Below are 26,444 nucleotides of genomic sequence, written 5' to 3' on the forward strand. Positions count from 1 at the left end.
TTAGTACTGATAAAATATTATTCCACAGTTACCTTGTTTTCAGCTAGGCCTAAAAATAGACAAACACATAACCCATCATTTCTGAAGTTTTTATTTTTTTTTTCTTGCATAAGATGAGAAGGAACAGTTCACTTTGAAGAATAAAGTTGTAACAAAAAAACACATGCAGTCTGCTCCTAATACAGGTACAAACCTAAGAAACATTCCTGCACTTGTTGTTTCATTCATTTTCAGTGTTACAGCAATAGAATAGAAAGAGAAATGTAAAATGAGTTAAAATGTCTTGAGGACAGAGATGAGCTTGAATTCAAAAATCCATTCACCAGTGTTTGTATTTCAGAGGTAAGGTTAATGTTGCAAGCGGTCTCTATTTTCTGAAGAGAAAGAGGAAACAAACATTAGTTTGCTGTGAAATAAAGAAAAGAAATGCATATAATGTATATAAAATATAATATTTATTAAAATAAACATCCGTTAAAGCTGTTTTGAAGTGCAATAGGAAATTTAATCAACCTGGAAAATTTTGTAGTTACTGATTTTTATTTATATAATGTTTATGATTGTGAACTTGTCAATGTATTAATGTCTTATATTTCAGATGAGAAGAATTTTTGTATAAACTCACTGGGTCTAAAAGGTCCCTCTGGACGACCTTGATCCTCTGCTGGTGGAAGACCTAGATGAAAAGTTTAGCAAATGACTGAGCAGTGGTTCTAAAGAAGTCACAAGATCTTAAGAAAATGCATTGAACACTAACTTGGTCTAAAAGCTCCATCTGGCTGGCCTTGATCCTCTGCTGGTGGAAGACCTGGAGAGGAAGTTGAGTAGACCAGTGAGCCGAGGTCAAAGAACAAATTAGATCTGAAGAAGTTTACTGAACACTTACTTGGTCTAAAAGATCCCTCTGGCTGACTTTGTCCTTCTGCTGATGAATCACCTGGACAGAGATATAAGCACACCAGTCAGCACTGGTTGAAAAAGATCACAAGACCTGAAAAAATGTAATCAACACTCACTTCGTCTAAAACGTCCCTCTGGCCGACCTTGATCCTCTGCAGGTGGACCTACAAGGAAAGTTTAGCACACCAGTAAGGAGAGGTCAAAGAGGTCAGAAGATCTAAAGAAATTTATACTCAACACTCACCTGGTCTAAAAGGTCCTTCTGGGCGATTGTGATCCTTTGCTGGTGGATGACGTAGATGGAAAGATCAATACACCAGTGAGCAGTGGTCAAAGAACTCATTAGATCTGTAGAAATGTTATCAACACTCACGTCTTCTAAAAGGTCCCTCTGGCCGACCTTGATCCTCCTCTGGTGGACCTACAAGGAAAGTTTAGCAAACCAGTAAGGAGTGGTCAAAGAAGTCACGAGATCTAAAAAATGTATATCGAACACTCACCTGGTCTAAAAGGTCCCTCTGGTCGACCTTGATCCTCTGCTGGTGGAAGACCTGGGCATAAGGTTTAGCATAACCAAGTGAGCAGTGGTAGAAAAAGTAATGAAATGCCAAGAAATTTATACTGAACACTCACTTGGTCTAATAGGTCCTGTTGGACGACTTTCATCCTCTGCTGGTGGAAGACCTACATTGAAAGTTTAGCACACCAGTAAAGAGTGGTCGAAGAAGCCAGAAGATCTGAAGAAATTTAAACTGAACACTCACTTGGTCTAAAATGTCCCTCTGGCCGACCTTGATTATCTGCTGGTGGAGAACCTGGATGAGAAGTTTAGTACATCAGTGAGCAGTGGTGGAAGAATTTATGAGATGTGAAGTAATTTACTGAACACTCACTTGGTCTAAAAGATCCCTCTGGCTGATTTTGTCCTCCTGCTGGTGAAAGACCTGAACAGAAAGATAACCACACCAGTCAGCATTTGTTGAAAAAGTCATGAGACATGAAGAAATTTACTGACCACTCACTTCTTTTGGAGCGTCCCTCTGGCTGACTTTGATCCTCTGCTGGTGGAAGACCTACATGGAAAATGTATCACACCAGTGAGCAATAGTCTAAGGAGTCACAAGATCTAAAGAAATTTATACTTAACACTCACTTGGTCTAAAAGGTCCCTCTGGCCGACCTTGATCCTCCTCTGGTGGAGAACCTGGATAGAAAGTTTATCACACCTGTTAGCAGTGTTAATTTCGAGAGGGATTTTCAATTCAGTTTCACTCTTTCCTCAAAACAACATTTATTTTATCTTAGTTTAAGTAAACGTTTAATCAACAGAATTCAATTTTAGCCCGTGTTTAGTCATAGACTAACTTTAACAATGATGTTATGGACTTTCTGAAGCTTTGATAATTTGCAGTGAATAAGTAAATTATTCATTTTAAATTATCAGTAATGGGCACTTCCAAAAATAAACTTATTGTGGCTGGTAGCAGTCTTGGTGATGTTTACAGTGACAGATTACACAGATCAAACAAAACAGTAACACAAAGCGATCGTTAGATCTTGAGGAATAATGTGCCTCTAGTCACCAAGTGTCAGACCATAAACACACAGTGGATCACACCTGTACCAGTACCTTAAAAATATATGTTTCTAATATAATACTTTAAATATAGTGTTGTCATGACTTTTCGACAAGTTTGTAATATCTTCTTTAATATTTCTTATTAAAAAAATACTTATCATCAAAATCCTCAGTAACAAAAAGTAACACTGACACTGAGTAGTGGTCAAGAAAACATAATATGGGAAGACAATTACTGAACACTCACTTGGTCTAAAAGATCCCTCTGGCTGGCCTTGATCTTCTGCTGGTGGAAGACCTGGATGGAAAGTTTAGCACACTAGTTAGCAGTGATGGAAGAAGTTATGAGACCTGTAGATATTTAGTGAACACTCACTTGGTCTAAAAGGACCCCCTGGTCGATGATGATTTGCTGCTGGTGGAAAAGCTGGATGGAGAGTTTAGTACACCAGTGAGCAGTGGTCAATAAGACTTTTAAAGAGTTGTTCAATGTTTTTAGAAATGCTTGGCTCCATTGAAAACACTGAAACCTCTCCGGTGCCTGTTCAAAATTAAGCTATGGTCTGAAGATGTTCACAACAGTGGAAACAGTGATGCTGGCTGTAGTGCACATAGTACAGTGATAGTCAACGGCTTTCAGCTTGTCTGGATCCCAACACAATGCTCCACCATTGAGCCACCAGGACCCCCACATAGTACAGTGATGTGAATCCTTATTAGATTTTCTTATTCTTTTCTTATCGCATGTTGTTATGCATTTTCATACAACATTTTAATTTACTGACACATTAAATATTGAACCTTAAAAAAAATAAATAAATTGGACTTTGGGAAAAAAGATCACAAATCTGCAATGCTAACAGGGTAGCCATAAAATTTGGACTGTACATCTTCATAGTACCTTGCTGACGCATAAAGTTAGTAGAGTTGAAAGTACAATATTCAATCTAAAATGTGGTGAAGTAGAATAGTACTTTAACAGTTGTTGTCATGTACAGTACTGTATGTTAGTGGCAGCAAATACTCACCTGCAGCTCTGCTCAGACCCATCAGGGCAAAAACTAACAAAGACATGAGAATCTTCATGTTGCAGCTGTGAAGGACGATAACCTGTCATAAGGACAAGCAGACGTGTTACTCATAACTCTGCAGAGAACCGACAACATCATACTGACACCATATTAAATGAACAAAAGCTGATCACAGGTGAGTTTCTAACAAACCTGATGTAGAATAATTTTCTCCTCTTCCTTCTTGGTATCAGACTGGAGCTTGTCTTCCTGAGTGCAGGTGCTGATCAGTGATGAAGCAAGAAACATCAGCTCTTAAATATGCTCAGTGACGGATATAAAAATAGGGTGACATGCCATGTGTCAGGGAAATTTGGCTTATTGTTTAATGTCACTGGTATTTATCTAGTGATGCTCGTGGCTCAACAAAACACTTGTTCAATTGAATGTATTTAGAGTAATAGTGCTCACCTGACAGTTTAGGTCTAAAGTAAATGTTACCATCCTCTAAAGAAAACATTTGAAATATAAAAATAAAACCCAATTAATCCATAGTTTTGTGTTATCTAACTGTATCTATCAATATCTGACAGTAGCATTCAAAGACTTCCATTGTTGGATGACCTTAAGTCCTTAGATGACCGAGGACTCACAGTATCTGTGTACATAGCACCAGTCCCACAAATCAGCTGAATTCTCTATATTGCATTTTATTACTCCATTTTGTGTGTAACACTTTTTAGATATTCAAACTGGCAACAGTATGTCAGCATTATCACAAGTTTTGTTTTGTCTTGTACTATTAGTACTAATTTTAGATATCATTATAGATGTAATTTAATCTAGCCACAGGGGTTGCAAGCCAGTGATTTCTGTGCCGGTCCCAAGCCCGGATAAATAGAGAGGGTTGCGTCAGGAAGGGCATCCGGCGTAAAAATTGCCAAAATAACCATGCGAATCATCCACAAGACTTTCATACCGGATCGGTCGAGGCCCGGGTTAACAACGACCGCCACCGATGCTGTTAACCTACAGGGTGCTGGTGGAAATTTGACTACTGTTGGTCGAAGAAAGAGGGGAGGCAGAAGGGTTCGTGGTCAGAGAGAGAAAGGGAAAGGCAGGGACATAGATCTGAGAATAGGGACTCTTAACGTTGGCACAATGACAGGGAAAGGCAGAGAGCTGGCAGACATGATGGAGAGAAGAAAGGTAGATGTACTGTGTGTGCAGGAGACAAGGTGGAAGGATAGGAAGAGAAACGGGGTAGGAGTGATCTTGAAGGGGGAGTTTGTGAACAATGTTCTAGAGGTGAAAAGAGTCTCAGACAGGGTGATGAGCATAAAGCTAGAAATCGAAGGGGTGATGATGAATGTAGTCAGTGGGTATGCGCCACAGGTTGGCTGTGAGTTAGAAGAGAAGGAGAGATTCTGGAGTGAGTTTGATGAGGTCATAGAGAGTATCCCCAGAGGAGAGAGAGTTGTTGTTGGAGCAGACTTCAATGGGCATGTTGGTGAGGGCAACAGAGGTGATGAGGAGGTGATGGGCAGGTTTGGTGTGAAGGAAAGGAATCTGGAAGGACAGATGGTGGTGGACTTTGCTAAGAGGATGGAAATGGCTGTAGTCAACACCTACTTCCAGAAGCGAGAGGAACATAGAGTGACACACAGAAGTGGAGGTAGGAGTACACAGGTGGACTACATCCTATGTAGACGAGGTCATTCAAGAGAGGTTAGTGACTGCAAAGTGGTGGTAGGAGAGAGTGTAGCCAGACAGCACCGCATGGTGGTGTGTAAGATGACTCTGGAGGTCAGGAAGAAGAAGAGAGGGAAGACAGAAAAGAAGACCAAGTGGTGGAAGTTAAAGAATGAAGAAACTTGTGAGGAATTCAGACATAAGTTGAGACAGGTTCTGGGTGGTCAGGATGAGCTTCCAGATGACTGGGAAACTACAGCAGAGATTATCAGGGAAACAGGTAGGAAGGTGCTAGGTGTGTCATCGGGAAAGAGGAAAGAAGGTAAAGACACTTGGTGGTGGAATGAAGAAGTACAGGAATGCATCCAGAGGAAGAGGTAAGCTAGAAGGAAGTGGGATGTAGAAAGGACTGAGGAAAGTAGACAGGAGTACAAGGAAGCACAGCGTAGAGTGAAGAGGGAGGTGGCAAAGGCCAAACAGAAAGCTTACGATGAGCTGTATGACAGGTTAGACACAAAGGAAGGAGAGAAGGACTTGTACAGGCTAGCCAGACAGAGAGATAGAGATGGGAAGGATGTGCAACAGGTAAGGGTGATTAAGGACAGAGATGGAAAGTTACTAACAACCCAGGAGAGTGTGCAGAAAAGATGGAAGGAGTATTTTGAGGAGCTGATGAACGAGGAAAATGACAGGGAAAGAAAGGAGGAAGATATGGATGTTGTGGAGCAGGAAATAGAAGAGATTGGAAAGGATGAGGTTAGAAAGGCTCTGAAAAGGATGAAGAGTGGAAAGGCTGTGGTCCTGATGACGTACCTGTGGAGGTGTGGAAGTGCTTAGGAGAGACAGCAGTGGAGTTTCTAACCAGTTTGTTCAATAGGATTCTAGAGAGTGAGAAGATGCCTGAGGAATGGAGAAGAAGTGTTCTGGTTCCGATCTTTAAGAACAAGGGTGACACGCAGAACTGCAGCAACTACAGAGGAATAAAGTTGATGAGCCACACAATGAAGCTGTGGGAAAGAGTAGTGGAAGCCAGGCTTAGGAAGAAGGTGGAGATTTGTGAGCAGCAGTATGGTTTCATGCCCCGTAAGAGCACCACTGATGCTGTTTTTGCTTTGAGAATGTTGATGGAAAAGTACAGAGATGGTCAGAAGGAGCTGCATTGTGTCTTTGTAGATTTAGAGAAGGCGTATGACAGGGTGCCGAGGGAGGAGCTGTGGTACTGTATGAGGTCGTCTGGAGTGGCAGAGAAGTACGTCAGACTAGTTCAGGACATGTATGAGAGAAGTTTGACGGTGGTGAGATGTGCTGTAGGTCAGACAGAGGAGTTCAAGGTGGAGGTGGGACTACACCAAGGATCAGCTTTGAGTCCCTTCTTGTTTGCTATGTTGATGGACAGGCTGACAGATGAGGTCAGACAGGAATCTCCCTGGACAATGATGTTTGCGGATGACATTGTGATTTGCAGTGAGAGTAGAGAGCAGGTGGAGGAACAGCTGGAGAGGTGGAGGTTTGCTCTGGAAAGAAGAGGCATGAAGGTCAGTCGTAGTAAGACAGAATACATGTGTCTGAACGAGAGGGATCAAGGTAGAAGCGTTAGGTTACAGGGGGCTGAGGTGAAGAAGGTGCAATAGTTTAAGTACTTGGGGTCAACAGTTCAGTGTGATGGGGAGTGTGGAAAAGAGGTGAAGAGGCGAGTGCAGGCAGGTTGGAGCGGGTGGAGGAAAGTGTCAGGAGTGTTGTGTGACAGAAGAGTGTCAGCAAGACTCAAAGGAAAGGTCTACAAGACAGTGGTGAGACCAGCTCTGCTCTATGGGTTAGAGACGGTAGCAGTGAGACAGAGACAAGAGGCTGAGATGGAGGTAGCAGAGATGAAGATGTTGAGGTTCTCCTTAGGAGTGACCAGGTTAGACAGAATAAGGAACGAGTACATCAGAGGGACGGCTCACGTTGCCTGTGTTAGCGACAAAGTCAGAGAGGCCAGACTGAGATGGTTCGGACATGTTCAGAGGAGGGATAGTGAATATATTGGTAGAAGGATGTTGGAGATGGAGCTGCCAGGCAGGAGGGCAAGAGGACGACCAAGGAGAAGATACATGGATGTCTTAACAGAGGACATGAGGTTGGCTAGTGTTAGGGTAGAAGATGTTCATGATAGATTTAGGTGGAAAAGGATGATTCGCTGTGGTGACCCCTGATGGGAAAAGCCGAAAGAAGAAGAAGAAGATTATAGATGTCATTAAAAATCAATAAAGATGGAACGGTGTGACTATGTTGCATATCCTTTGCATGATAATATTTGAGAAGACATTTTTTCATGTCCAGTTGATTTTTTATAAAGCAAACAAAAAAATGGACACAAACACCATCAGTCTCAACTAAGCTAACAGTAGTTTTCAGCTGAACTCCTGTTTTCTCCTGTTTTAAATAAGATAAAGTAACTCTGCATAGGCCATTGAGATGCTGTGGTGACTACTTAATATAGATTAAGAAACACTAACATTTGACACAGTCACAGACACAATAAAAACATCTTAGCTTCACAGAGTTCTGCTTCTAGAAAGACACAGAAGAAAGTTTGACCATCTTCAAGAACTTAAAGCAAGTCCAGTTTCCACTGAACAGGCATTCATGACACAACTGTGACCTGTTTGACTTAGAGAGACGATAACATCTACTGTATAAGGAAGCTGAAAGGTCTCTAATTTTAACTGTTGTCAATGCTATGGAAGAGTCTCACAATCATAACTCAAATGGCATTTTGTGTTGTAAGAGCGATGAGAGTGAGGGTTTGGCCAAAAAAAAAAAAAAAAAAAAGCCAAACTCAAAATGACTTGGCTTAAAGGTTTAATGATGATAAAAATACCTGCAATACCTTGAATACAAGGCTGTGGTTTGCTTTGGAAGGTAGGCTCAGAATCGATGAGGTCCAGTAATCAAAAGGCAGAGTGAGATCAGGAACAGGGCTGGAGACTTGCAATTCATATTGCCTTGTTTCTTTCGGCTCTTTATTGAAATATGTCAATTGTCACAATGAAACAGTGCCCCCAGCCTTATGTGTTTTTATTAACTACACTCTTTTGGTGTCAAAACCCAAGTAGATATTCAATCTCATGTAGCAAACAGACCCTGACTAACAGGCTTAATGCTACACAACACATTTTTTCTAAATGTAGCAGCTAGGAATGTAGCATTAATAAAGCTATATTTACATGGCATAGATAGTTTTGTGAGCAGTACAAGTGCTTGAGTGATGTGAGAAATGCACATTTAACTAATGAGCGAGTTGCTTACAGATTTTTAAAAAGTAAAAAAGTGTTCAAGTACAATTCACATTTGAATAAAGACACCAAAAAAGCACAGCAACATAAAATGCAATTGATTTCAAATAACTTTATTTACCTCAGGGGGTAATTGTTTGTATAGTAGCACATGACAGAAGAAACAAGACACAGTCAACACCATATTCTCTCTGAGTTCACCATACTGAAAACTAAGGCTAGAAACGATTGTATCTGTTGGTTCTGGGTCGATTTAGCTTTTATGTGTAGTACCCCTATTGCGCAATATCCACATTTTATTACCTTTATGCGACTCTATGGTGCATGTTGGCAAACACCAAGTATGTCAGAAGTGCACCAGAAAGTGTTCAATTCAAAGTTCAAAATAATGTATTGTTAACTATCAGGGACTAATTTCCCGGTCCAAACCCAACCAAACTGCAACACTACTAAACTTTTGGATTATGGACTATTCAGAAGTCTCTCTTCTTTCTCCATCCTCTCAGGACCAGAAAAAACTGTGGATTTTCAAAGATGAACTGATTCTGACTGTCTGTGACCTAAACTTGGGTCTCTTTTTAGTTTTAAGCTGTGTTATCAACACCAAGTATTTTTTCTTGTAATTTTACTGTATTAGCTTGTTGAATGTAGCCACATTAGCTTCACAGTTATGCCCTCGCATATGCCGAGCATGTTGGACACGCATTTCCAGACATTACCACAATATTAAACACAACTTTTCACTATGATTGTGTACAGGCACATTTAGGGGAACTTTTCACTTGCTGATATGTTTGGCTGACCCACAGCCACAGTAAAGGGCAGAAACTGTGGCCAACTCCAGTCTTTACAGTGAATTCTTCTTAAACGTGAACAAAGGTGTGAACAATCATAAATTAATTTCTTCTGCTTTACACTATTAACTTGAAAATAATATTTCTTGAAAACATTAACTGAATTTACATGATCACAGCTTATATATCTGTGTATATGAAGCATGATCAGCATTATGGAAACTGAATTTGCTTTCAGGTTCTTGAAGACAGTGAAACCTGTGTCTTTCTGGAAGCAGAACTCTTTGAAGCTAACATGTTTGTGTCTGTGTCAAATGTTAGTGCTTTTTAATGTTCTAAATCTGCCATAATGCATTTTCATTATTACTACAAGATGCTTTTCAAGTTAATTAAATTTACCCATTGTTAATATCAACCTATTATCTGGTAAATACTTGCTTTGTTATTACATTAGTATTAATAAAATATTATTCCACAGTTACCTTGTTTTCAGCTCGGCCTACAAATAGACACACACACATAACCCATAATTTCTGAAGTTTTTATTTTTTTTTCTTGCATAAGGTGAGAAGGAACAGTTCACTTTGAAGAATAAAGTTTTAACAAAAAAGACATGCAGTCTGCTCCTAATACAGGTACAAACCTAAGAAACATTCCTGCACTTGTCATTTTCAGTGTTACAGCAATAGAATAGAAAGAGAAAATGTAAAATGAATTATAATGTCTTGAGGACAAAGATGAGCTTGAATCCAAAAATCCATTCACCAGTGTTTGTATTTTAGAGGTAAGGTTAATGTTCCAAGCGGTCTCTATTTTCTGAAGAGAAAGAGGAAACAAACATTAGTTTGCTGTGAAATAAAAAAAAATGCACATAATGTATATGAAATATAATATTTATAAAAATAAGCATATGTTAAAAGATTAAACAAAGTTTAATAGAAAATTCTACAAACCCGTAAAATGTTGTATTGTAGTTACTGACTTTTATTAATTAAATGTTTATGATTGTGAACTTGTCAATGTATTAATGTCTTATATTTCAGATCAGAAGAATTTTAGTAAAAACTCACTGGGTCTAAAAGGTCCCTCTGGACGACCTTGATCCTCTGCTGGTGGAAGACCTGGATACAAAGTTTAGCAAATGACTGAGCAGTGGTTCTAAAGAAGTCACAAGATCTTAAGAAAATGTATTGAACACTAACTTGGTCTAAAAGCTCCATCTGGCTGACCTTGATCCTCTGCTGGTGGAAGACCTGGACAGGAAGTTTAGCACACCAATGAGTAGTAGTAGTTCGAAAAATAATGAGATCTGAAGAAATTTACTGAACACTCACTTGGTCTAATAGGTCCTGTTGGATGACTTTCATCCTCTGCTGGTGGAAGACCTACATTGAAAGTTTAGCACACCAGTAAAGAGTGGTCAAAGAAGCTAGAAGATCTGAAGAAATTTAAACTGAACACTCACTTGGTCTAAAATGTCCCTCTGGGCGATCTTGATCTCTTGCTGGTGGATGACCTAGATGGAAAGATCAGTACACCAGTGAACAGTGGTCAAAGAACTCATTAGAGCTGTATAAATGTAATCAACACTCACCTCTTCTAAAAGGTCCCTCTGGCCGACCTTGATCCTCTGCTGGTGGACCTACATGGAAAGTTTAGCATACCAGTAAGGAGTGGTCAAAGAAGTCACGAGATCTAAAAAATGTATATTGAACACTCACCTGGTCTAAAAGGTCCCTCTGGTCGACCTTGATCCTCTGCTGGTGGATGATCTGGACAGGACGTTTAGCACACCAGTGAGTAGTGGTTGGAACAGTAATGAGATCTGAAGAAGTTTACTGAACACTCACCTGGTCTAAAAGGTCCCTCTGGATGATTTTCATCCTCTGCTGGTGGACCTACATAGAAAGTTTAGCACACCAGTAAAGAGTGGTCAATGAAGCCAGAAGATCTGAAGAAATTTATATTGAACCCTTACCTGGTCTAAAAGGTCCCTCAGGGCGATCTTGATCCTTTGCTGGTGGATGACCTAGGTGGAAAGATCAGTACACCAGTGAGCAGTGGTCAAAGAACTCATTAGATATGTAAAAATGTAATCAACACTCACATCTTCTAAAAGGTCCCTCTGGCCGACCTTGATCCTCCTCTGGTGGAGAACCTACATAAAAAATGTATCTCACCTGTTAGCAGTGTTAATTTTGACAGGGATTTTAGATATTTTCCTGAAAACTTTATTTAGTTTGAATCACATTTATTTAAACTTAATTTAAGTGTTTAGTCATAGGCTAACCTTCACACAATCAGTAATGGGCACTTCCAACAATGAACTTAATGTGGCTGGTAGCAGACTTGGTGATGTTTAAAGTGACAGATTACACAGATCAAACAAAACAGTAACACAAAGCCATGGTTTGATCTTGAGGTATAATGTGCCTCTGGTCACCAGGAGTCAGACCATAAACACACATTGGATCACACCTGTACCAGTACCTCAAAAATATATATTTCTATACAACATAATTTCAGTCACATTTAGGTTTTTGTCAAAAAACGTAAATGAGATTTTCTGGTACATAAGTATCCTACGTTCACAGTTAATATGTCACAAATCTGTCAACATCCAACATTTTAATTAAATGTTTGCAGGTAATGTATTTTGTCTGCCAAAACATCCAATCTACAACATTATTATTATTATTTTTTTGATTTTGCAGTTCAACTTGATGTGTGATTCCAACATTAATAAAGTTAGTAAAGTTGGGTTCAGACATTTCTAGCATTGGGTTAAGGTTAATAGACAATAAGAGTTAGAAAAAATAACTGCTGAAAATAAGAATTATATTTCATCTTTGCCACAACAAGTGCTGAAAATGAGAAACTTGATTTTTCGACGAGTTTGTAAGATCTCCTTCAATAGTGCTTTGTCAAAGAATACTTATCATCAAAATCATCAGTAACAACAATTGCATTGCCACCACTGTTGAGTGGTCAACAAAACATAATATGTGAACACAATTACTGAACACTCACTTGGTCTAAACGGTTCCTCTGGCCGATGATGATCTTCTGGTGGTGGAAGACCTGTACAGGAAGTTTAGCACACGAGTTAGCAGTGATGGAAGAAGTTTTGAGACCTGTGGAAAATTAGTGAACACTCACTTGGTTTAAAAGGACCCCCTGGTCGATGTTGATTTGCTGCTGGTGGAAAAGCTGGATGAAAAGATTAGAACACCAGTGAGCAGTGGTCAATAAGACTTTTATTTTAAAGAGTTTTTTTTTAGAAATGCTTGGCTCCATGAAAACACTGAAACGTGTCTGATACCTGTTCAAAATTAAGCTATGGTCTGAAGATGTTGTTCACAACAGAGACATGTGGAAACAGTGATGCTGGCTGTAGTGCACATAGTACAGTGATAGTCAACGGCTTTCAGCTTGTGTGGATCCCAACTGAGCCACCAGGGCCGCCACATAGTACAGTGATGTCAATCTTTATTTGATTTTCTTATTTCTCTTCTTATCGCACGATTTTATGCATTTTCACACAACTTTTCAATTTACTGACACATTGAGTGATTCCCTGACAGCTGAGCAATGTCTAATACAGATTAATATTGAACCTAATAAAAAAAATATGCACAATCACAAAGCTGCAATGCTAACAGAGTAACAAAGACACTTGGACTGTACGTCTTCATAGTACCTTGCTGATGCATAAATGTAGTAGAGTTGAAAGTACAATATTCAATCTAAAATGTGGTGAAGTAGAATAGTACTTTAACAGTTGTTGTCATGTACAGTACTGTATGTTAGTAGCAGCAAATACTCACCTGCAGCTCTGCTCAGACCCATCAGGACACAAACTAACAAAGACATGAGAATCTTCATGTTGCAGCTGTGAAGGATGGTAATAACCTGTCATAAGGACAAGCAGACGTGTTACTCATAACTTTGCAGAGAACCGACAACATCATACTGACAGAATATTAAATGAACAAAAGCTGATCACAGGTGAGTTTCTAACAAACCTGATGTAGAATAATTTTCTCCTTTTTCTTTCTTGGTATCAGACTGGAGCTTGTCTTCCTGAGTGCAGGTGCTGATCAGTGATGAAGCAAGAAACATCAGCTCTTAAATATGCTCAGTGACGGATATAAAAGTAGGACCACAGGCCATGTGTCAGGGAAATTTGGCTCATTGTTTAATGTCACTGGTATTTATCTAGTGATGCTGGTGGCTCAACAAAACACTTGTTCAATTGAACGTATTTAGAGTAATAGTGCTAACCTGACAGTTTAGATCTAAAGTAAATCTTACCATCCTCTAAAGAAAACATTTGAAATAAAAAAATGACACCTAATTAATCCATAGTTTTGTGTTATCTAACTGTATCTATCAATATCTGACAGTAGCATTCAAAGACTTCCATTGTTGGATGACCTTAAGTCCGTAGATGACCGAGGACTCACAGTATCTGTGTACATAGCACCAATCCCCCAGCTGAATTCTCTATATTGCATTTTATTACTCTATTTAGATGTTCCAACTTGCGTACTGAACTAAACTTAACAGTAGCTTTCACCTAAACTCCTTTTTTCTCGATGCCAAAAATAAGATAAAGTAACTCTACATAGGCCATTGAGATGCTGTGGTGACTACTTGATATAGATTAACAAACACTAACATTTGACACAGTCACAGACACAATAAAAACATCTTAGCTTCACAGACTTCTGCTTCCAGAATGACACAGAGGAGGTTTCACTGTCTTCAAGAACCCGAAAGCAAGTCCAGCAAGCAAGAAAGCAAGTTTCCACTGAACAGCTAACCATGACCTAACAAAAAACATCTTCCGTAAAAGAAAGCTGTAAGGTTTCATAAATTCATTTCTTCAGCTTCACGCTATTAAGTTGAACAGTAATATAGCTTGAAAGCATTGACTGAATTTACATGATCACAGGTTATACACATATATATGTGTATATGTTTTAGGAAGCATTATCAAAAAAGGAAAATCTGCCATAATGCATTTTCAAATAATGTCTCATTATTTCTCTGAAACTATGAGATGTGTTTTAAGTTAATTAAATTTACCCATTGTTAAAATCAACCTATTACCTGGTAAATACATGCTTTGTTATTACATTAGTACTGATAACATATTATTCCATAGTTACCTTGTTTTCAGATAGGTCTACAAATAGACACAAACACATAACCCATCATTTCTTAAGCTTTTATTTTTTTTTTTCTTGCATAAGATGAGAAAGAACAGTTCACTATGAAGAATAAAGTTGTGCCAAAATTTGTCTTTATGCAACACATGCAGTCTGCTCCTAATACAGGTACAAACCTAAAAGACTATCTTGCACATTTTTCTTTATATCACTTGTTGTTTCGTTAATGTTTAGTGTTACAGCAATAGAAAAGAAAGAAAAATGTAAAATGAGTTATAATGTCGTCGGGACAAAGATGAGCTTGAATCCAATAATCCATTCACCAGTGTATGTATTTTAGTGGTAAGGTCAATGTCCCAAGCGGTCTCTATTTTCTGTAAAGGAAGAGGAAACAAAAATTAGTCTGCTGTGGAATTCAAAACATGTTCATATAATGTATATAAAATATAATATTTATAAAAAGTAAACATCAGTTAAAAGCAGTTTTGAACAAAATGTAATAGGACGTCGAACAAACATGAAAAATTTTGTAGTTACTGACTTTTATGGGTTTAATGTTTATGATTGTGAACTTGTCAATGTATTAATGTCTTATATTTCAGATCAGAAGAATTTTTTTAGAATTTTAGTATAAACTCACTGGGTCTAAAAGGTCCCTCTGGACGACCTTGATCCTCTGCTGGTGGAAGACCTGGATACAAAGTTTAGCAAATGACTGAACAGTGGTTTAAAGAAGTCACAAGATCTTAAGAAAATGTATTGAACACTAACTTGGTCTAAAAGCTCCATCGGGCTGGCCTTGATCCTCTGCTGGTGGAAGACCTAGAAAAAACGTTTTTTACACGAGGGAGCAGTCTTCAAAGAACGAATGAGATCGGAAGACGTTTACTGAACACTTACTTGGTCTAAAAGATCCCTCTGGCTGACTTTGTCCTTCTGCTGATGAATCACCTGAACAGAAAGATAAGCACACCAGTCAGCACTGGTTGAAAAAGATCACAAGACTTGAAAAAATGTAATCAACACCCACTTCGTCTAAAACGTCCCTCTGGCCGACCTTGATCCTCTGCAGGTGGACCTACAAGGAAAGTTTAGCACACCAGTAAGGAGAGGTCAAAGAGGTCAGAAGATCTAAAGAAATTTATACTCAACACTCACCTGGTCTAAAAGGTCCTTCTGGGCGATTGTGATCCTTTGCTGGTGGATGACCTAGATGGAAAGATCAGTACACCAGTGAGCAGTGGTCAAAGGACTCATTAGATGTGTAGAAATGTTATCAACACTCATGTCTTCTAAAAGGTCCCTCTGGCCGACCTTGATCCTCCTCTGGTGGACCTACATGGAAAGTTTAGCAAACCAATAAGGAGTGGTCAAAGAAGTCACGAGATCTAAAAAATGTATATCGAACACTCACCTGGTCTAAAAGGTCCCTCTGGTCGACCTTGATCCTCTGCTGGTGGAAGACCTGGGCATAAGGTTTAGCATAACCAAGTGAGCAGTGGTATAAAAAGTAATGAAATGCCAAGAAATTTATACTGAACACTCACTTGGTCTAATAGATCCTGTTGGACGACTTTCATCCTCTGCTGGTGGAAGACCTACATTGAAAGTTTAGCACACCAGTAAAGAGTGGTCGAAGAAGTCACAAGCTCTGAAGAAATGTTCATAACACTCACTTGGTCTAAAAGCTCCCTCTGGCCGACCTTGATTATCTGCTGGTGGAGAACCTGGATGAGAAGTTTAGTACATCAGTGAGCAGTGGTGGAAGAATTTATGAGATGTGAAGTAATTTACTGAACACTCACTTGGTCTAAAAGATCCCTCTGGCTGATTTTGTCCTCCTGCTGGTGAAAGACCTGAACAGAAAGATAAGCACACCAGTCAGCACTGGTTGAAAAAGTAATGAGAAATGAAGAAATTTACTGACCACTCACTTCTTTTGGAGCGTCCCTCTGGCTGGCTTTGATCCTCTGCTGGTGGAAGACCTACATGGAAAATGTATCACACCAGTGAGCAGTGGTCAAAGAAGTCATAAGATCTGAAGAAATGTTCAGCACTTACTTGGTCTAAAAGGTCCCTCTGGCCGACCTTGATCCTCCTCTGGTGGAGAACCTGGATAGAAAGTTTATCACACCTGTTAGCAGTGTTAATTTCAACAGGGATTTTCAATTTAGTTTCACTCTTTCCTCAAAACAACATTTATTTTATCTTAGTTTAAGTAAACGTTTAATCAACAGAATTCAATTTTAGCCCGTGTTTAGTCATAGACTAACTTTAACAATGATGTTATGGACTTTCTGAAGCTTTGATAATTTGCAGTGAATAAGTAAATTATTCATTTTAAATTATCAGTAATGGGCACTTCCAAAAATAAACTTATTGTGGCTGGTAGCAGTCTTGGTGATGTTTACAGTGACAGATTACACAGATCAAACAAAACAGTAACACAAAGCGATGGTTAGATCTTGAGGTATAATGTGCCTCTAGTCACCAAGTGTCAGACCATAAACACACAGTGGATCACACCTGTACCAGTACCTTAAAAATATATGTTTCTAATATAATACTTTAAATATAGTGTTGTCATGACTCTTCGACAAGTGTGTAATATCTTCTTTAATATTTCTTATTAAAAAAATACTTATCATCAAAATCATCAGTAACAAAAAGTAACACTGACACTGAGTAGTGGTCAAGAAAACATAATATGGGAAGACAATTACTGAACACTCACTTGGTCTAAAAGGTCCCTCTGGCTGGCCTTGATCTTCTGCTGGTGGAAGACCTGGATGGAAAGTTTAGCACACTAGTTAGCAGTGATGGAAGAAGGTATGAGACCTGTAGATATTTAGTGAACACTCACTTGGTCTAAAAGGACCCCCTGGTCGATGATGATTTGCTGCTGGTGGAAAAGCTGGATGGAGAGTTTAGTACACCAGTGAGCAGTGGTTAATAAAACTTTTAAAGAGTTGTTCAAGATTTTTAGAAATGCTTGGCTCCATTTATAACACTGACACCTCTCCGGTGCCTGTTCAAAATTAAGCTATGGTCTGAAGATGTTCACAACAGTGGAAACAGTGATGCTGGCTGTAGTGCACATAGTACAGTGATAGTCAACGGCTTTTAGCTTGTCTGGATCCCAACACAATGCTCCACCATTGAGCCACCAGGACCCCTACATAGTACAGTGATGTGAATCCTTATTAGATTTTCTTATTCTTTTCTTATCGCATGTTGTTATGCATTTTCATACAACATTTTAATTTACTGACACATTAAATACTGAACCTTAAAAACAAAAAAAATTGGACTTTGGGAAAAAAGATCACAAATCTGCATTACTAACAGGGTAGCCATAAAATTTGGACTGTACATCTTCATAGTACCTTGCTGACGCATAAATGTAGTCGAGTTGAAAGTACAATATTCAATCTAAAATGTGGTGAAGTAGAATAGTACTTTAATAGTTGTTGTCATGAACAGTACTGTATGTTAGTGGCAGCAAATACTCACCTGCAGCTCTGCTCAGACCCATCAGGGCACAAACTAATAAAGACATGAGAATCTTCATGTTGCAGCTGTGAAGGATGATAACCTGTCATAAGGACAAGCAGACGTGTTACTCATAACTCTGAAGAGAACTGACAACATCATACTGACACAATATTAAATGAACAAAAGCTGATCAGAGGTGAGTTTCTAACAAACCTGATGTAGAATAATTTTCTCCTCTTCCTTCTTGGTATCAGACTGGAGCTTGTCTTCCTGAGTGCAGGTGCTGATCAGTGATGAAGCAAGAAACATCAGCTCTTAAATATGCTCAGTGACGGATATAAAAATAGGGTGACATGCCATGTGTCAGGGAAATTTGAGTTATTGTTTAATGTCACTGTTATTTATCTAGTGATGCTGGTGGCTCAACAATGCACTTGTTCAAATTAAGGTATTTAGAATAATAGTGCTCACCTGACAGTTTAGGTCTAAAGTAAATGTTACCATCCTCTAAAGAAAACATTTGAAATATAAAAATAAAACCTAATTAATCCATAGTTTTGCATCTGTCAACATGTATCACTGTCACATGTATGACCTTAAGTCTGGATACAAATACCTGAATCTGTGTTTAAAGCATCAGTTCCTCAAATGGGCTGATTTCTCTGAATAGTATTTCATTTTTCATTTATTTATGTTATAGTTATGGAGTTATTGATTTTTATGCCTTAGCCTCAGGAAATTACTCTGGAATCACTGTAAACCCAGGAAAATGATTATGCTAATTATCTTCCAAGTTAACAGGAAAGAATGCTTATATAATAGTTGATTTAGTCTGTGTTGTCAACACATTCAGATACAACTAGAACATATTTTTGTGCAATTTTGTAAGAAGGACCCTGTAGCTGATTGAATGGAGGTCAAATGCTACCATATTGCATGTACACTAGGTGTAACTATGTTAGTTGTGAGAGTAGCTGTGGTCAGTGCTCAACAAAATCTGAATAAATAACAGCTCAAAACAAATATTTACTATGTGGATCTCAAAAGGTTCCACAAAGTTCACTATTCCCACAAACGGGAGCTGATCCAAAACAATCATATAAGGAAGCCACATGAAACAGTGAAGAGATGTTGCTGCATACTGTAGGCTCGGCAATGTTCAAGTTAAAACTATATTAATGTGCTAAATGTACATCAGAACAGGTTTTAAGTTTCTCTAAGTTTTTAAACTCACACAATCACAAACTCACTCCGGTCGTGATGTTTTCACTCATTGTCAAAATGCACGTTCCAAAGAAGAAAAACTAAAAACAACAACAGCTTTCAATGAAATTATTTCTCTTTTTTCTTTATTTTTATCCTTTTTGTTCTAGTGATAAGAACATGGAAGTTAGATTGTCTCTAACGTTTTATTCGATAAATACGATAAGTACAAACTGAATGTATTATAGAAAAGAAGCTTTTTTGTCTTATGCAGAGCAGAGCAATTGTTAACACAAGTAGGTCTTTGAGCTTGTTTTAAATCTGATCTAAGGGTAACATGACATGACAGATCATTTGTTGCACACGTTTCACATTGGAATAAACCTGACGTTTCAGGTCCACTAAATGGCAGAATAGGGGAAAGTCAAAGAAAAAGTTACCAGTCAAAAAGTATATGAAAGCCATCGATAAGCAAAATTTTATAGTCACTTTTTAAAATGTAAAATTCAGTGTAAATTCTGCTCTCCAGCTTTGGAACTTTTATGTTAGTATTATTGTTAGTTACCAAAAGCTAAAGATCTTTTTTATTATTATTATTATTTTGTCACACCAAATAAATAAAATAATTACATTTTTAAAATACCAACTAAACAGCCTCTTTTCATTTTAAACATGTACAGTGCCCAGAAACATTTTAAAACAAACATTACAAATAGTAACAAACAATACGTTCTACAGTACTGCCAGCAGTAAGCACTGTGGGAATACATTGCACATCAGCAGCATTCAAGGCTCTTCCTTCTTTCACAATGTCTTATGACATGAACATGTTGCTTATTAGAAGGCTGTTGCACAAACACAGTGATGATTTGTCAGTAACTGATTGCAAATCTGAAGTTGACATGTTTCGATACACACATAGTTCACACTGTCGACAATAAGAGCTGCAGGTGACAGAAAATAATGATATATTAATCCATGTTTCATATCGAAAAACTTAAAATTTTAATTACATGTTTTCACAGATAAGGTCAACATATGTAGAGGGAGGTTCAGCTCAACTGTGTATCTGTTGAAGTAACTGCAATAAAGTGCTTAAGTGCCCTTAAATGCTACTAATGTTCCATAAATCCATATTTCAGTGATATTTGTGTATGTGTTAGGTATCGCCCCATTTTATAATGAATGTTAAAAACTAAAGCTAAGAAAAAGAATAATGACGGTCAGCCCTGTGACGATAAACTGCAGTGGGGACCATGATGAAGTCACCTGAGATGATGTCACAAAAAACAGCTTGGTAATTATACAGGAATACTGATTATGTTAGAAAAATACCAAAGTCAATATTTAGTTTTAATTTATTTTTCAGAAACATTCCCACTTGGAACATGTATCTGTGTCTCTCTGGTCTGGTTGATGTTTCTCTGTTGGACTCTACAGGTGATGTTGTTGCTGTGTCTCTTCTCCACAGTCACTCTGCTGCTGACAGTATGGAGGTCATCAGGACCTCTGACTGTCTCTGTAGGTCCAGCAGAGAGGATCTTTCCCTCAGCGTCCAGCCACAACAGCTCAGGCTCTGGATACCAGCCTTTAGACTCACACTGTAAATCTAGTGTTCCACTAATGTTTGAAATAACCTCCATGACAGGTGTAGAGACTGAACCTGGCGATAAACAAAGGAGAGTTGCAGTAACTTCAGTAGGTGCACACAGCCTTGGGGCCAGGTTAAGTATCACAAAATCAGAGTTGGGTATTTGGCCTTTAAGTTAAAGAAAAACTTGCTAATTAAAATGACTGAGTATTATGATTATGTTTTGGCCTAATGTCACCAGAAACAGTTTCAAAACATTATCCGATTTACCAACAATAAGTTGGACAGGAACTTCTGTCAGTATTGGGGGAAGAAGGCACCAGTATTGTCCTGTGTCAGAAATGTTTACTCCAAAGATTTTCAAAGAGACATTTCCATGTCCAAGTTAATTCACAAACAGTCTTGTGTGATAAGAATAAGATGGATTTTGATCCTTAAATAACAGACGTCCAGCTTGGTGGACATGGATATACTTTGGGTCCAAGTCAGGTTTTGTCCACACCACTTTCCAGAACCTGGTATTGGTGGCAGGTTCAAGATGACATGGTAGAATGACATCATCTCCAGCCAGGGCAATGAATGGTTGCTGTGAACAAATCAGCAGTGATTGCACTTCATCAACAACTGAAAAATAAATAAATAAATAAAGTGCTTTTACTTGTTTTGCAGAAGTGGAACATGATTTGGATTTGAATACAGATGAATCATGTCAAGAACAATGTGAGTCAGACAACGAGGAATGTGATCATAGATTCAGTTTCCTGCAATAACATGTGGGTGATTAGAAGCAAAGAAAGAGACTCCAGGATGGCAAGGAAGGAGAAAATGTGTGTTGGAGTAAGACTGGGGTCTGGTTAAACATAATAAGGCATGACTGGTTGGGCCATCATCTGAGCCATTAAAGCCCCTCCTCTATCATTTCTGGATTTATTGTTCACTTGCATGTAATGATTTTTAGATGGTCAAATATTTAGTGTTTTGCATTTTACCTCCAATAAATAGCAGTGGGTAAACAAATCTAATGAAGATTTTTTGAAATATTAGTGGCTCCATTTTGTTTGGCATCCTGGATACCTGAAAGCAAAAAAAAAAAAAAAAATCAAAATATAAACTCTGAACCACCTCATTACCCAAACCTTACAGCTTGTTATGCTGCAATACTTCGTACTATAAAAGTACATCACAAAATAAGCTGTACATTTGGTATAAACCTGAATCATTACTTATTTGTTTGCTTACCTGTTTGGGGGCATTTTGCCAGCTGTCAGAACAGAGAAGAAACAAGAGCAGAATCCTGTCTTGTTAATTGTGTTTGTTGTCTGTCAAATGGTGTTCATAATCAACTCATACTCAAGTTAGGTCAAAAAATCGACAATGGGAAGTGAATGTGACACGTATGTGGTATTTAGGGCTTGAGTGCCACAGAAAGAAACTACTCAACAAGTTTCTATAATGTGGTCTGCACAAAAATTGCTGGCACGTCAGTGAGGTGTGTATGATATTTAGTGTTTCTCCAGTCATGTGTGACTAAAATGTCAAGTTTGTGTTCCACTGTGAGCAGCAACCACAAAGTGGTCATCTCATCTGACTATCATAACTCTGAAACTCATGAGAAAGTAGAACCACTACAGAAGCACAAAGACAAAAAACACCATCAAAATCAAAGAGCACTTTGAGAACAATGTAAAAACAGGAACTAAAATGTGTTGACTGTGTTTTTGTAACAGTTCTTTCGTTTTAAGGCTTTCATTACTGTAATTTAGTGTGTAGCTCCAAATTATATATTTATAATCATTATCATCAATGTTTTATTCTGAAATCATTTTCTTAACCTTCATATTATTGTAGCGACCCAGAGGTGGGGCATATTGTTCTGTTGGTGTTTGACTGTTCCAGTTCCTGTTATGTGTTATGTGGTTCTTCTAATTGGTTCTTTTATTTTGTAGTGTATATAGTTGTGTGATGTCAGGTGTGCTTCCGGGGGTGGGGAAGAGGGAACCCGGGAGAAACAGGCGGGAGATTGAGTGCTTCCGGAGTGACTGAATGGGGGAGCAGAGACCTGTTGTCACTGTGTGTTCTTATAAAAATAAAAGAGTTGTTCACTCTGAGGCTGTCACATTGGTGTCAGAAGTGGGATATTTAACCTGTCTTGTTAGACCGGAAAGAGCGAGCCATGGAAGAAGAACTGCGGGAGCTGGAGCGAGCTGTGCTGGAAAGCAGCCTGCTTCTGGATAGACTGATGCGGGCGAGACCAACGCGGGGCTGCCGCGATCCAGACCAACCCGACGGCTCCAGCGTCCCCAGGCCTCAATTACACAAAATGAGCAAAGCACGCAGTGGTGAACAACCGTCACGAACAGAGACAGTCCCTGACAGCGCTGCACCGAGTCAGACACCCAAAACACCGGTCAAACTCCCGAGGTTCAACGGGCTGACTCCCCTGGAGCCCTACCTCGCTCAAGTCCAGCTCGCCGCGCTGCACGGTGGGTGGAGCGGCAAAGACACGGCGACACAGCTGGCCCTGGCCCTGGAGGGTAAGCTACAGGTGATCACCGCGGCGCTGGAGAGACGCTTCGGACAGCGGACCTCGACAGAGCAGGCTCGCGAGCAGCTAGCCAGTCGTCGGCGCAGTGAGGGGGAGAGTCTGGGGACGTTCGCCGCCGATCTGCAACTCTACTCGCGGCGCGGCTACCCCTCATTTCCTGCCGCCGCCCGGGAGGAGCTGACTTTGCACGCTTTCCTGCGGGGGCTCACACCGGAGCGGCTCCGCCAACACGTCCGCCTCTCCATGCCTGGCTCTCTGGAAGATGCGCTCCGTGAAGCAGAGCGGGCCGAGGAGGTACTGAGCCCGAGACCATCACAGCGGAGGCTCCCGGACCAGCCATCGCTGGCGCGGGCAGCCGAGTGCAGCGGTGAGACGGAGACGTCAGAGGAGAACGTCAGCCGAGCTCAACCGGCTGCCGCTCCGGTGCGTCGGCCTCGCCGGGAAGACAGCGGCTGTTTCCGCTGTGGTGAACTGGGACATTTTGCCCGTGATTGCCCCCTCGCCGAAAGCTAAGGCCGGGTCACCGCAGGGAAACGGCAGCGGAGTGAGGCGGTGAGGGGACACTCACTCCAATCAGACACACCCCTCTCCGGGAACTTTCACACAGTGGGTCGCTGTGGATTTATTAAAGGACTATATGTGGACTGTGTTATAGAGAATCAGCAATGTCGGGCCCTGGTGGATACGGGGTCTACTATCTGCTTGCTGCGACGGGGGTTTCTCCCGGGGACAACCGGTCCACTCCCGGAGGGGTGGACCCCCACTGCAACAGAATTAATGACTGTTACTGGGGAAAAGACTGTGATGCCAGGGAAACGGGCGCTGCAGGTCGCTGTGGGGGAGCAAGAGGTGAGCCATGAGTTTTGGCTTGCTGACATCCGCGATGACTGCATCATCGGCCTGGACCTGCTAACCCGCTGGGGTGCGCGTGTTGATGTGTCGGGGCTTGCCCTTTGCTTCGGCACAGAGACCGTACCACTTCAGTCGGGCCGGGGAGGGAGCATCAAACCCCGGGGACGCCGGGCTCGTCGGCGCGCTGAGACCAACGCACTCAAGCCGTCACCTCCATCAACCAGCATCCCGACAACAGAGACCGCCGACGCTGTGAGGGAGCTGGGTCAGCGGAGCGGCGCACATCTGGGAGAGCAGCAGAGAGAGCAGCTACAGCAGTTGTTAGCGGAGTTTGTGGACATTTTTGCTGCACGTGATGAAGATTGCACCAGAACAGGGCTGGTGCAACACCACATCAACACCGGTGAGGCCCAGCCCATCCGCCTGCGACCCCACCGGCTGCCTCTCTCCAAACGGCAGCGGAGCTGATCACCGCCATGGCCGCGAACGGCATCATCGAGCCGTCGGACAGCCCCTGGGCGGCCCCAGTGGTGATGGTGAGGAAGAAAGGGGGTGGCTGGCGGCTCTGTGTGGACTACAGACGCCTTAACGCTGTCACTCTAAAGGACTCTTATCCACTACCCCGCATCGATGACGCTCTGGATTATGTGGCGGGGTCGTGTTGGTTCAGCTCCCTGGACCTGAGGAGCGGTTACTGGCAAGTGGAGCTGGCCCCGGAGGCTCGAGCCAAGACGGCTTTCACCATCGGCCAGGGACTGTGGCAGTTCCGGGTCATGCCATTTGGACTGTGTAACGCCCCCGCCACCTTTGAGCGCCTTATGGAGCGGGTGCTGAAAGACATTCCCCGGAGCCGCTGTGTGGTGTATCTGGACGATCTGTTGGTGCACGCCAGAGACTTTGAGGGTGCGCTTGCAAACCTGCGGGAGGTCTTCACCGTCATCCGTCAGGCTGGGCTCCGGCTGAACCCGGCAAAGTGCAATCTGCTGGCCAGAGAAACGGCGTTCCTGGGGCACGTGGTCAGCGAACACGGGGTGTCCACAGATCCGGCCAAGGTATCGGCAGTCCGGGACTGGCCGACGCCCACCACCGCCAGTGAGCTGAGGAGCTTCCTGGGGCTAGCCTCCTATTACCGGAGGTTCGTCCGGGGCTTCGCCACTATCGCCAGCCCGCTGCATCGGCTGACAGAAAAGGGCAAGCGATTCGAGTGGTCCAGCGCCTGCACCACTGCCTTCCAGCAGCTGAAGGCGGCCTTGGCCGACGCTCCAGTCCTGGCTCTCCCCGATCCCCAGCAGCCTTTCATCCTCGACACCGATGCCAGCAACGTGGGGGTCGGAGCCGTCCTCTCCCAGGGGGGGGAGGCAGGTGAGAGAGCGGTGGCTTTCTACAGCTGCAGTCTGAACCGAGCAGAGCGCAACTACTGTGTGACCAGGCGGGAGTTGTTGGCAGTGGTCCTGGCTGTGCGGCACTACAGACCCTACCTGCTTGGCAACCGGTTCACTCTGCGCACTGACCATGCGTCTCTCACTTGGCTGCTCAACTTCCGGCAGCCTGAGGGTCAGGTGGCGAGGTGGCTGGAGGTGTTGCAGGAGTACGACTTCGAGATCCAACATCGGCCGGGGCGGCAGCACAGCAACGCCGATGCCCTCTCCAGGCGACCCTGCGCTGCAGAGGAGTGTCGTCACTGCCAGCGTCAGGAGGAGAGGGAGCGGGGACCCGAGGCAGCCACCGCCCGCCTAGGAGTCGACAGCGCAGAGGCAGAGCAGCTGTTCACTGGGGAACAGTTACGCCATCATCAGGGGGCCGATCCTGTGCTATTAATGGTGAGAGGCTGGCTGGAAGCTCAGCAGCGTCCAGACTGGCCAGCAGTGTCTGCAGAGGAGTCCAGCCAGTGCACCCCTGCTGCACTGATGTTTGGCAGAGAGCTCCGCACCCCAGTCGACTTGGTCTTTGGATCGCCGCCAGAACCGGAGATCGCTGGCGGCCCGGAGATGGACTATTACAGGCGCCTTAGAGAGAGACTCAGACTGGTGCATGATTTGACCCGACGCGCACAGAAGGACGCTGGGGTCAAGCAGAAAAGAGCATATGACGCTCGCTGCCAGGGGCGCACATTTGCACCTGGGGACAAAGTGTGGGTGTATTGCCCGGTGAGAAAGAGGGGGATCTCACCGAAGCTCTGCAGCCACTGGCAGGGGCCGGGGGAGGTGTTGGAACGGCTGTCGGAGGTGGTCTTTCGGGTTCAGATGCCTGGTCGGCGGCGGAGGGTGGTGCTGCACCGGGACCGGCTGGCACCCTACCACCCGCTTGCCCCGACTGGGGATGAGGACGAGG

At 41.7% G+C, this 26,444-nt stretch overlaps 1 protein-coding gene and 1 long non-coding RNA gene across 2 annotated transcripts; both read right to left on the reverse strand.

Moving 5' to 3' along the window:
- Positions 1-232: 232 nt before the first annotated feature.
- LOC113168342 lies at positions 233-18,231 on the reverse strand. The gene is made up of 21 exons (XM_033326533.1): positions 18,136-18,231; positions 17,941-18,022; positions 17,291-17,385; positions 17,162-17,212; positions 16,489-16,539; positions 15,842-15,892; positions 15,715-15,762; positions 15,586-15,636; positions 15,458-15,505; positions 15,328-15,378; positions 2,727-2,777; positions 1,923-1,973; positions 1,794-1,844; positions 1,665-1,715; positions 1,534-1,584; positions 1,401-1,451; positions 1,017-1,064; positions 887-937; positions 758-808; positions 626-676; positions 233-374 (listed from the first exon to the last, which is right to left on the reverse strand). Exons 1-21 carry the CDS (start codon positions 18,229-18,231, stop codon positions 237-239), a joined length of 1,269 nt encoding a protein of 422 aa, XP_033182424.1. The 3' UTR covers positions 233-236.
- A 2,428-nt stretch (positions 18,232-20,659) lies between these two features.
- On the reverse strand, positions 20,660-22,779 carry LOC113168582. Its single transcript, XR_003299476.2, has 3 exons — positions 21,956-22,779; positions 21,706-21,790; positions 20,660-21,340 (listed from the first exon to the last, which is right to left on the reverse strand). It is a non-coding gene; the product is annotated as an uncharacterized LOC113168582 (long non-coding RNA).
- Between the last annotated feature and the right edge of the window lie 3,665 nt (positions 22,780-26,444).

This window comes from Anabas testudineus, chromosome 18, assembly GCF_900324465.2.
Source record: "Anabas testudineus chromosome 18, fAnaTes1.2, whole genome shotgun sequence".
NCBI lineage: Eukaryota > Metazoa > Chordata > Actinopteri > Anabantiformes > Anabantidae > Anabas > Anabas testudineus.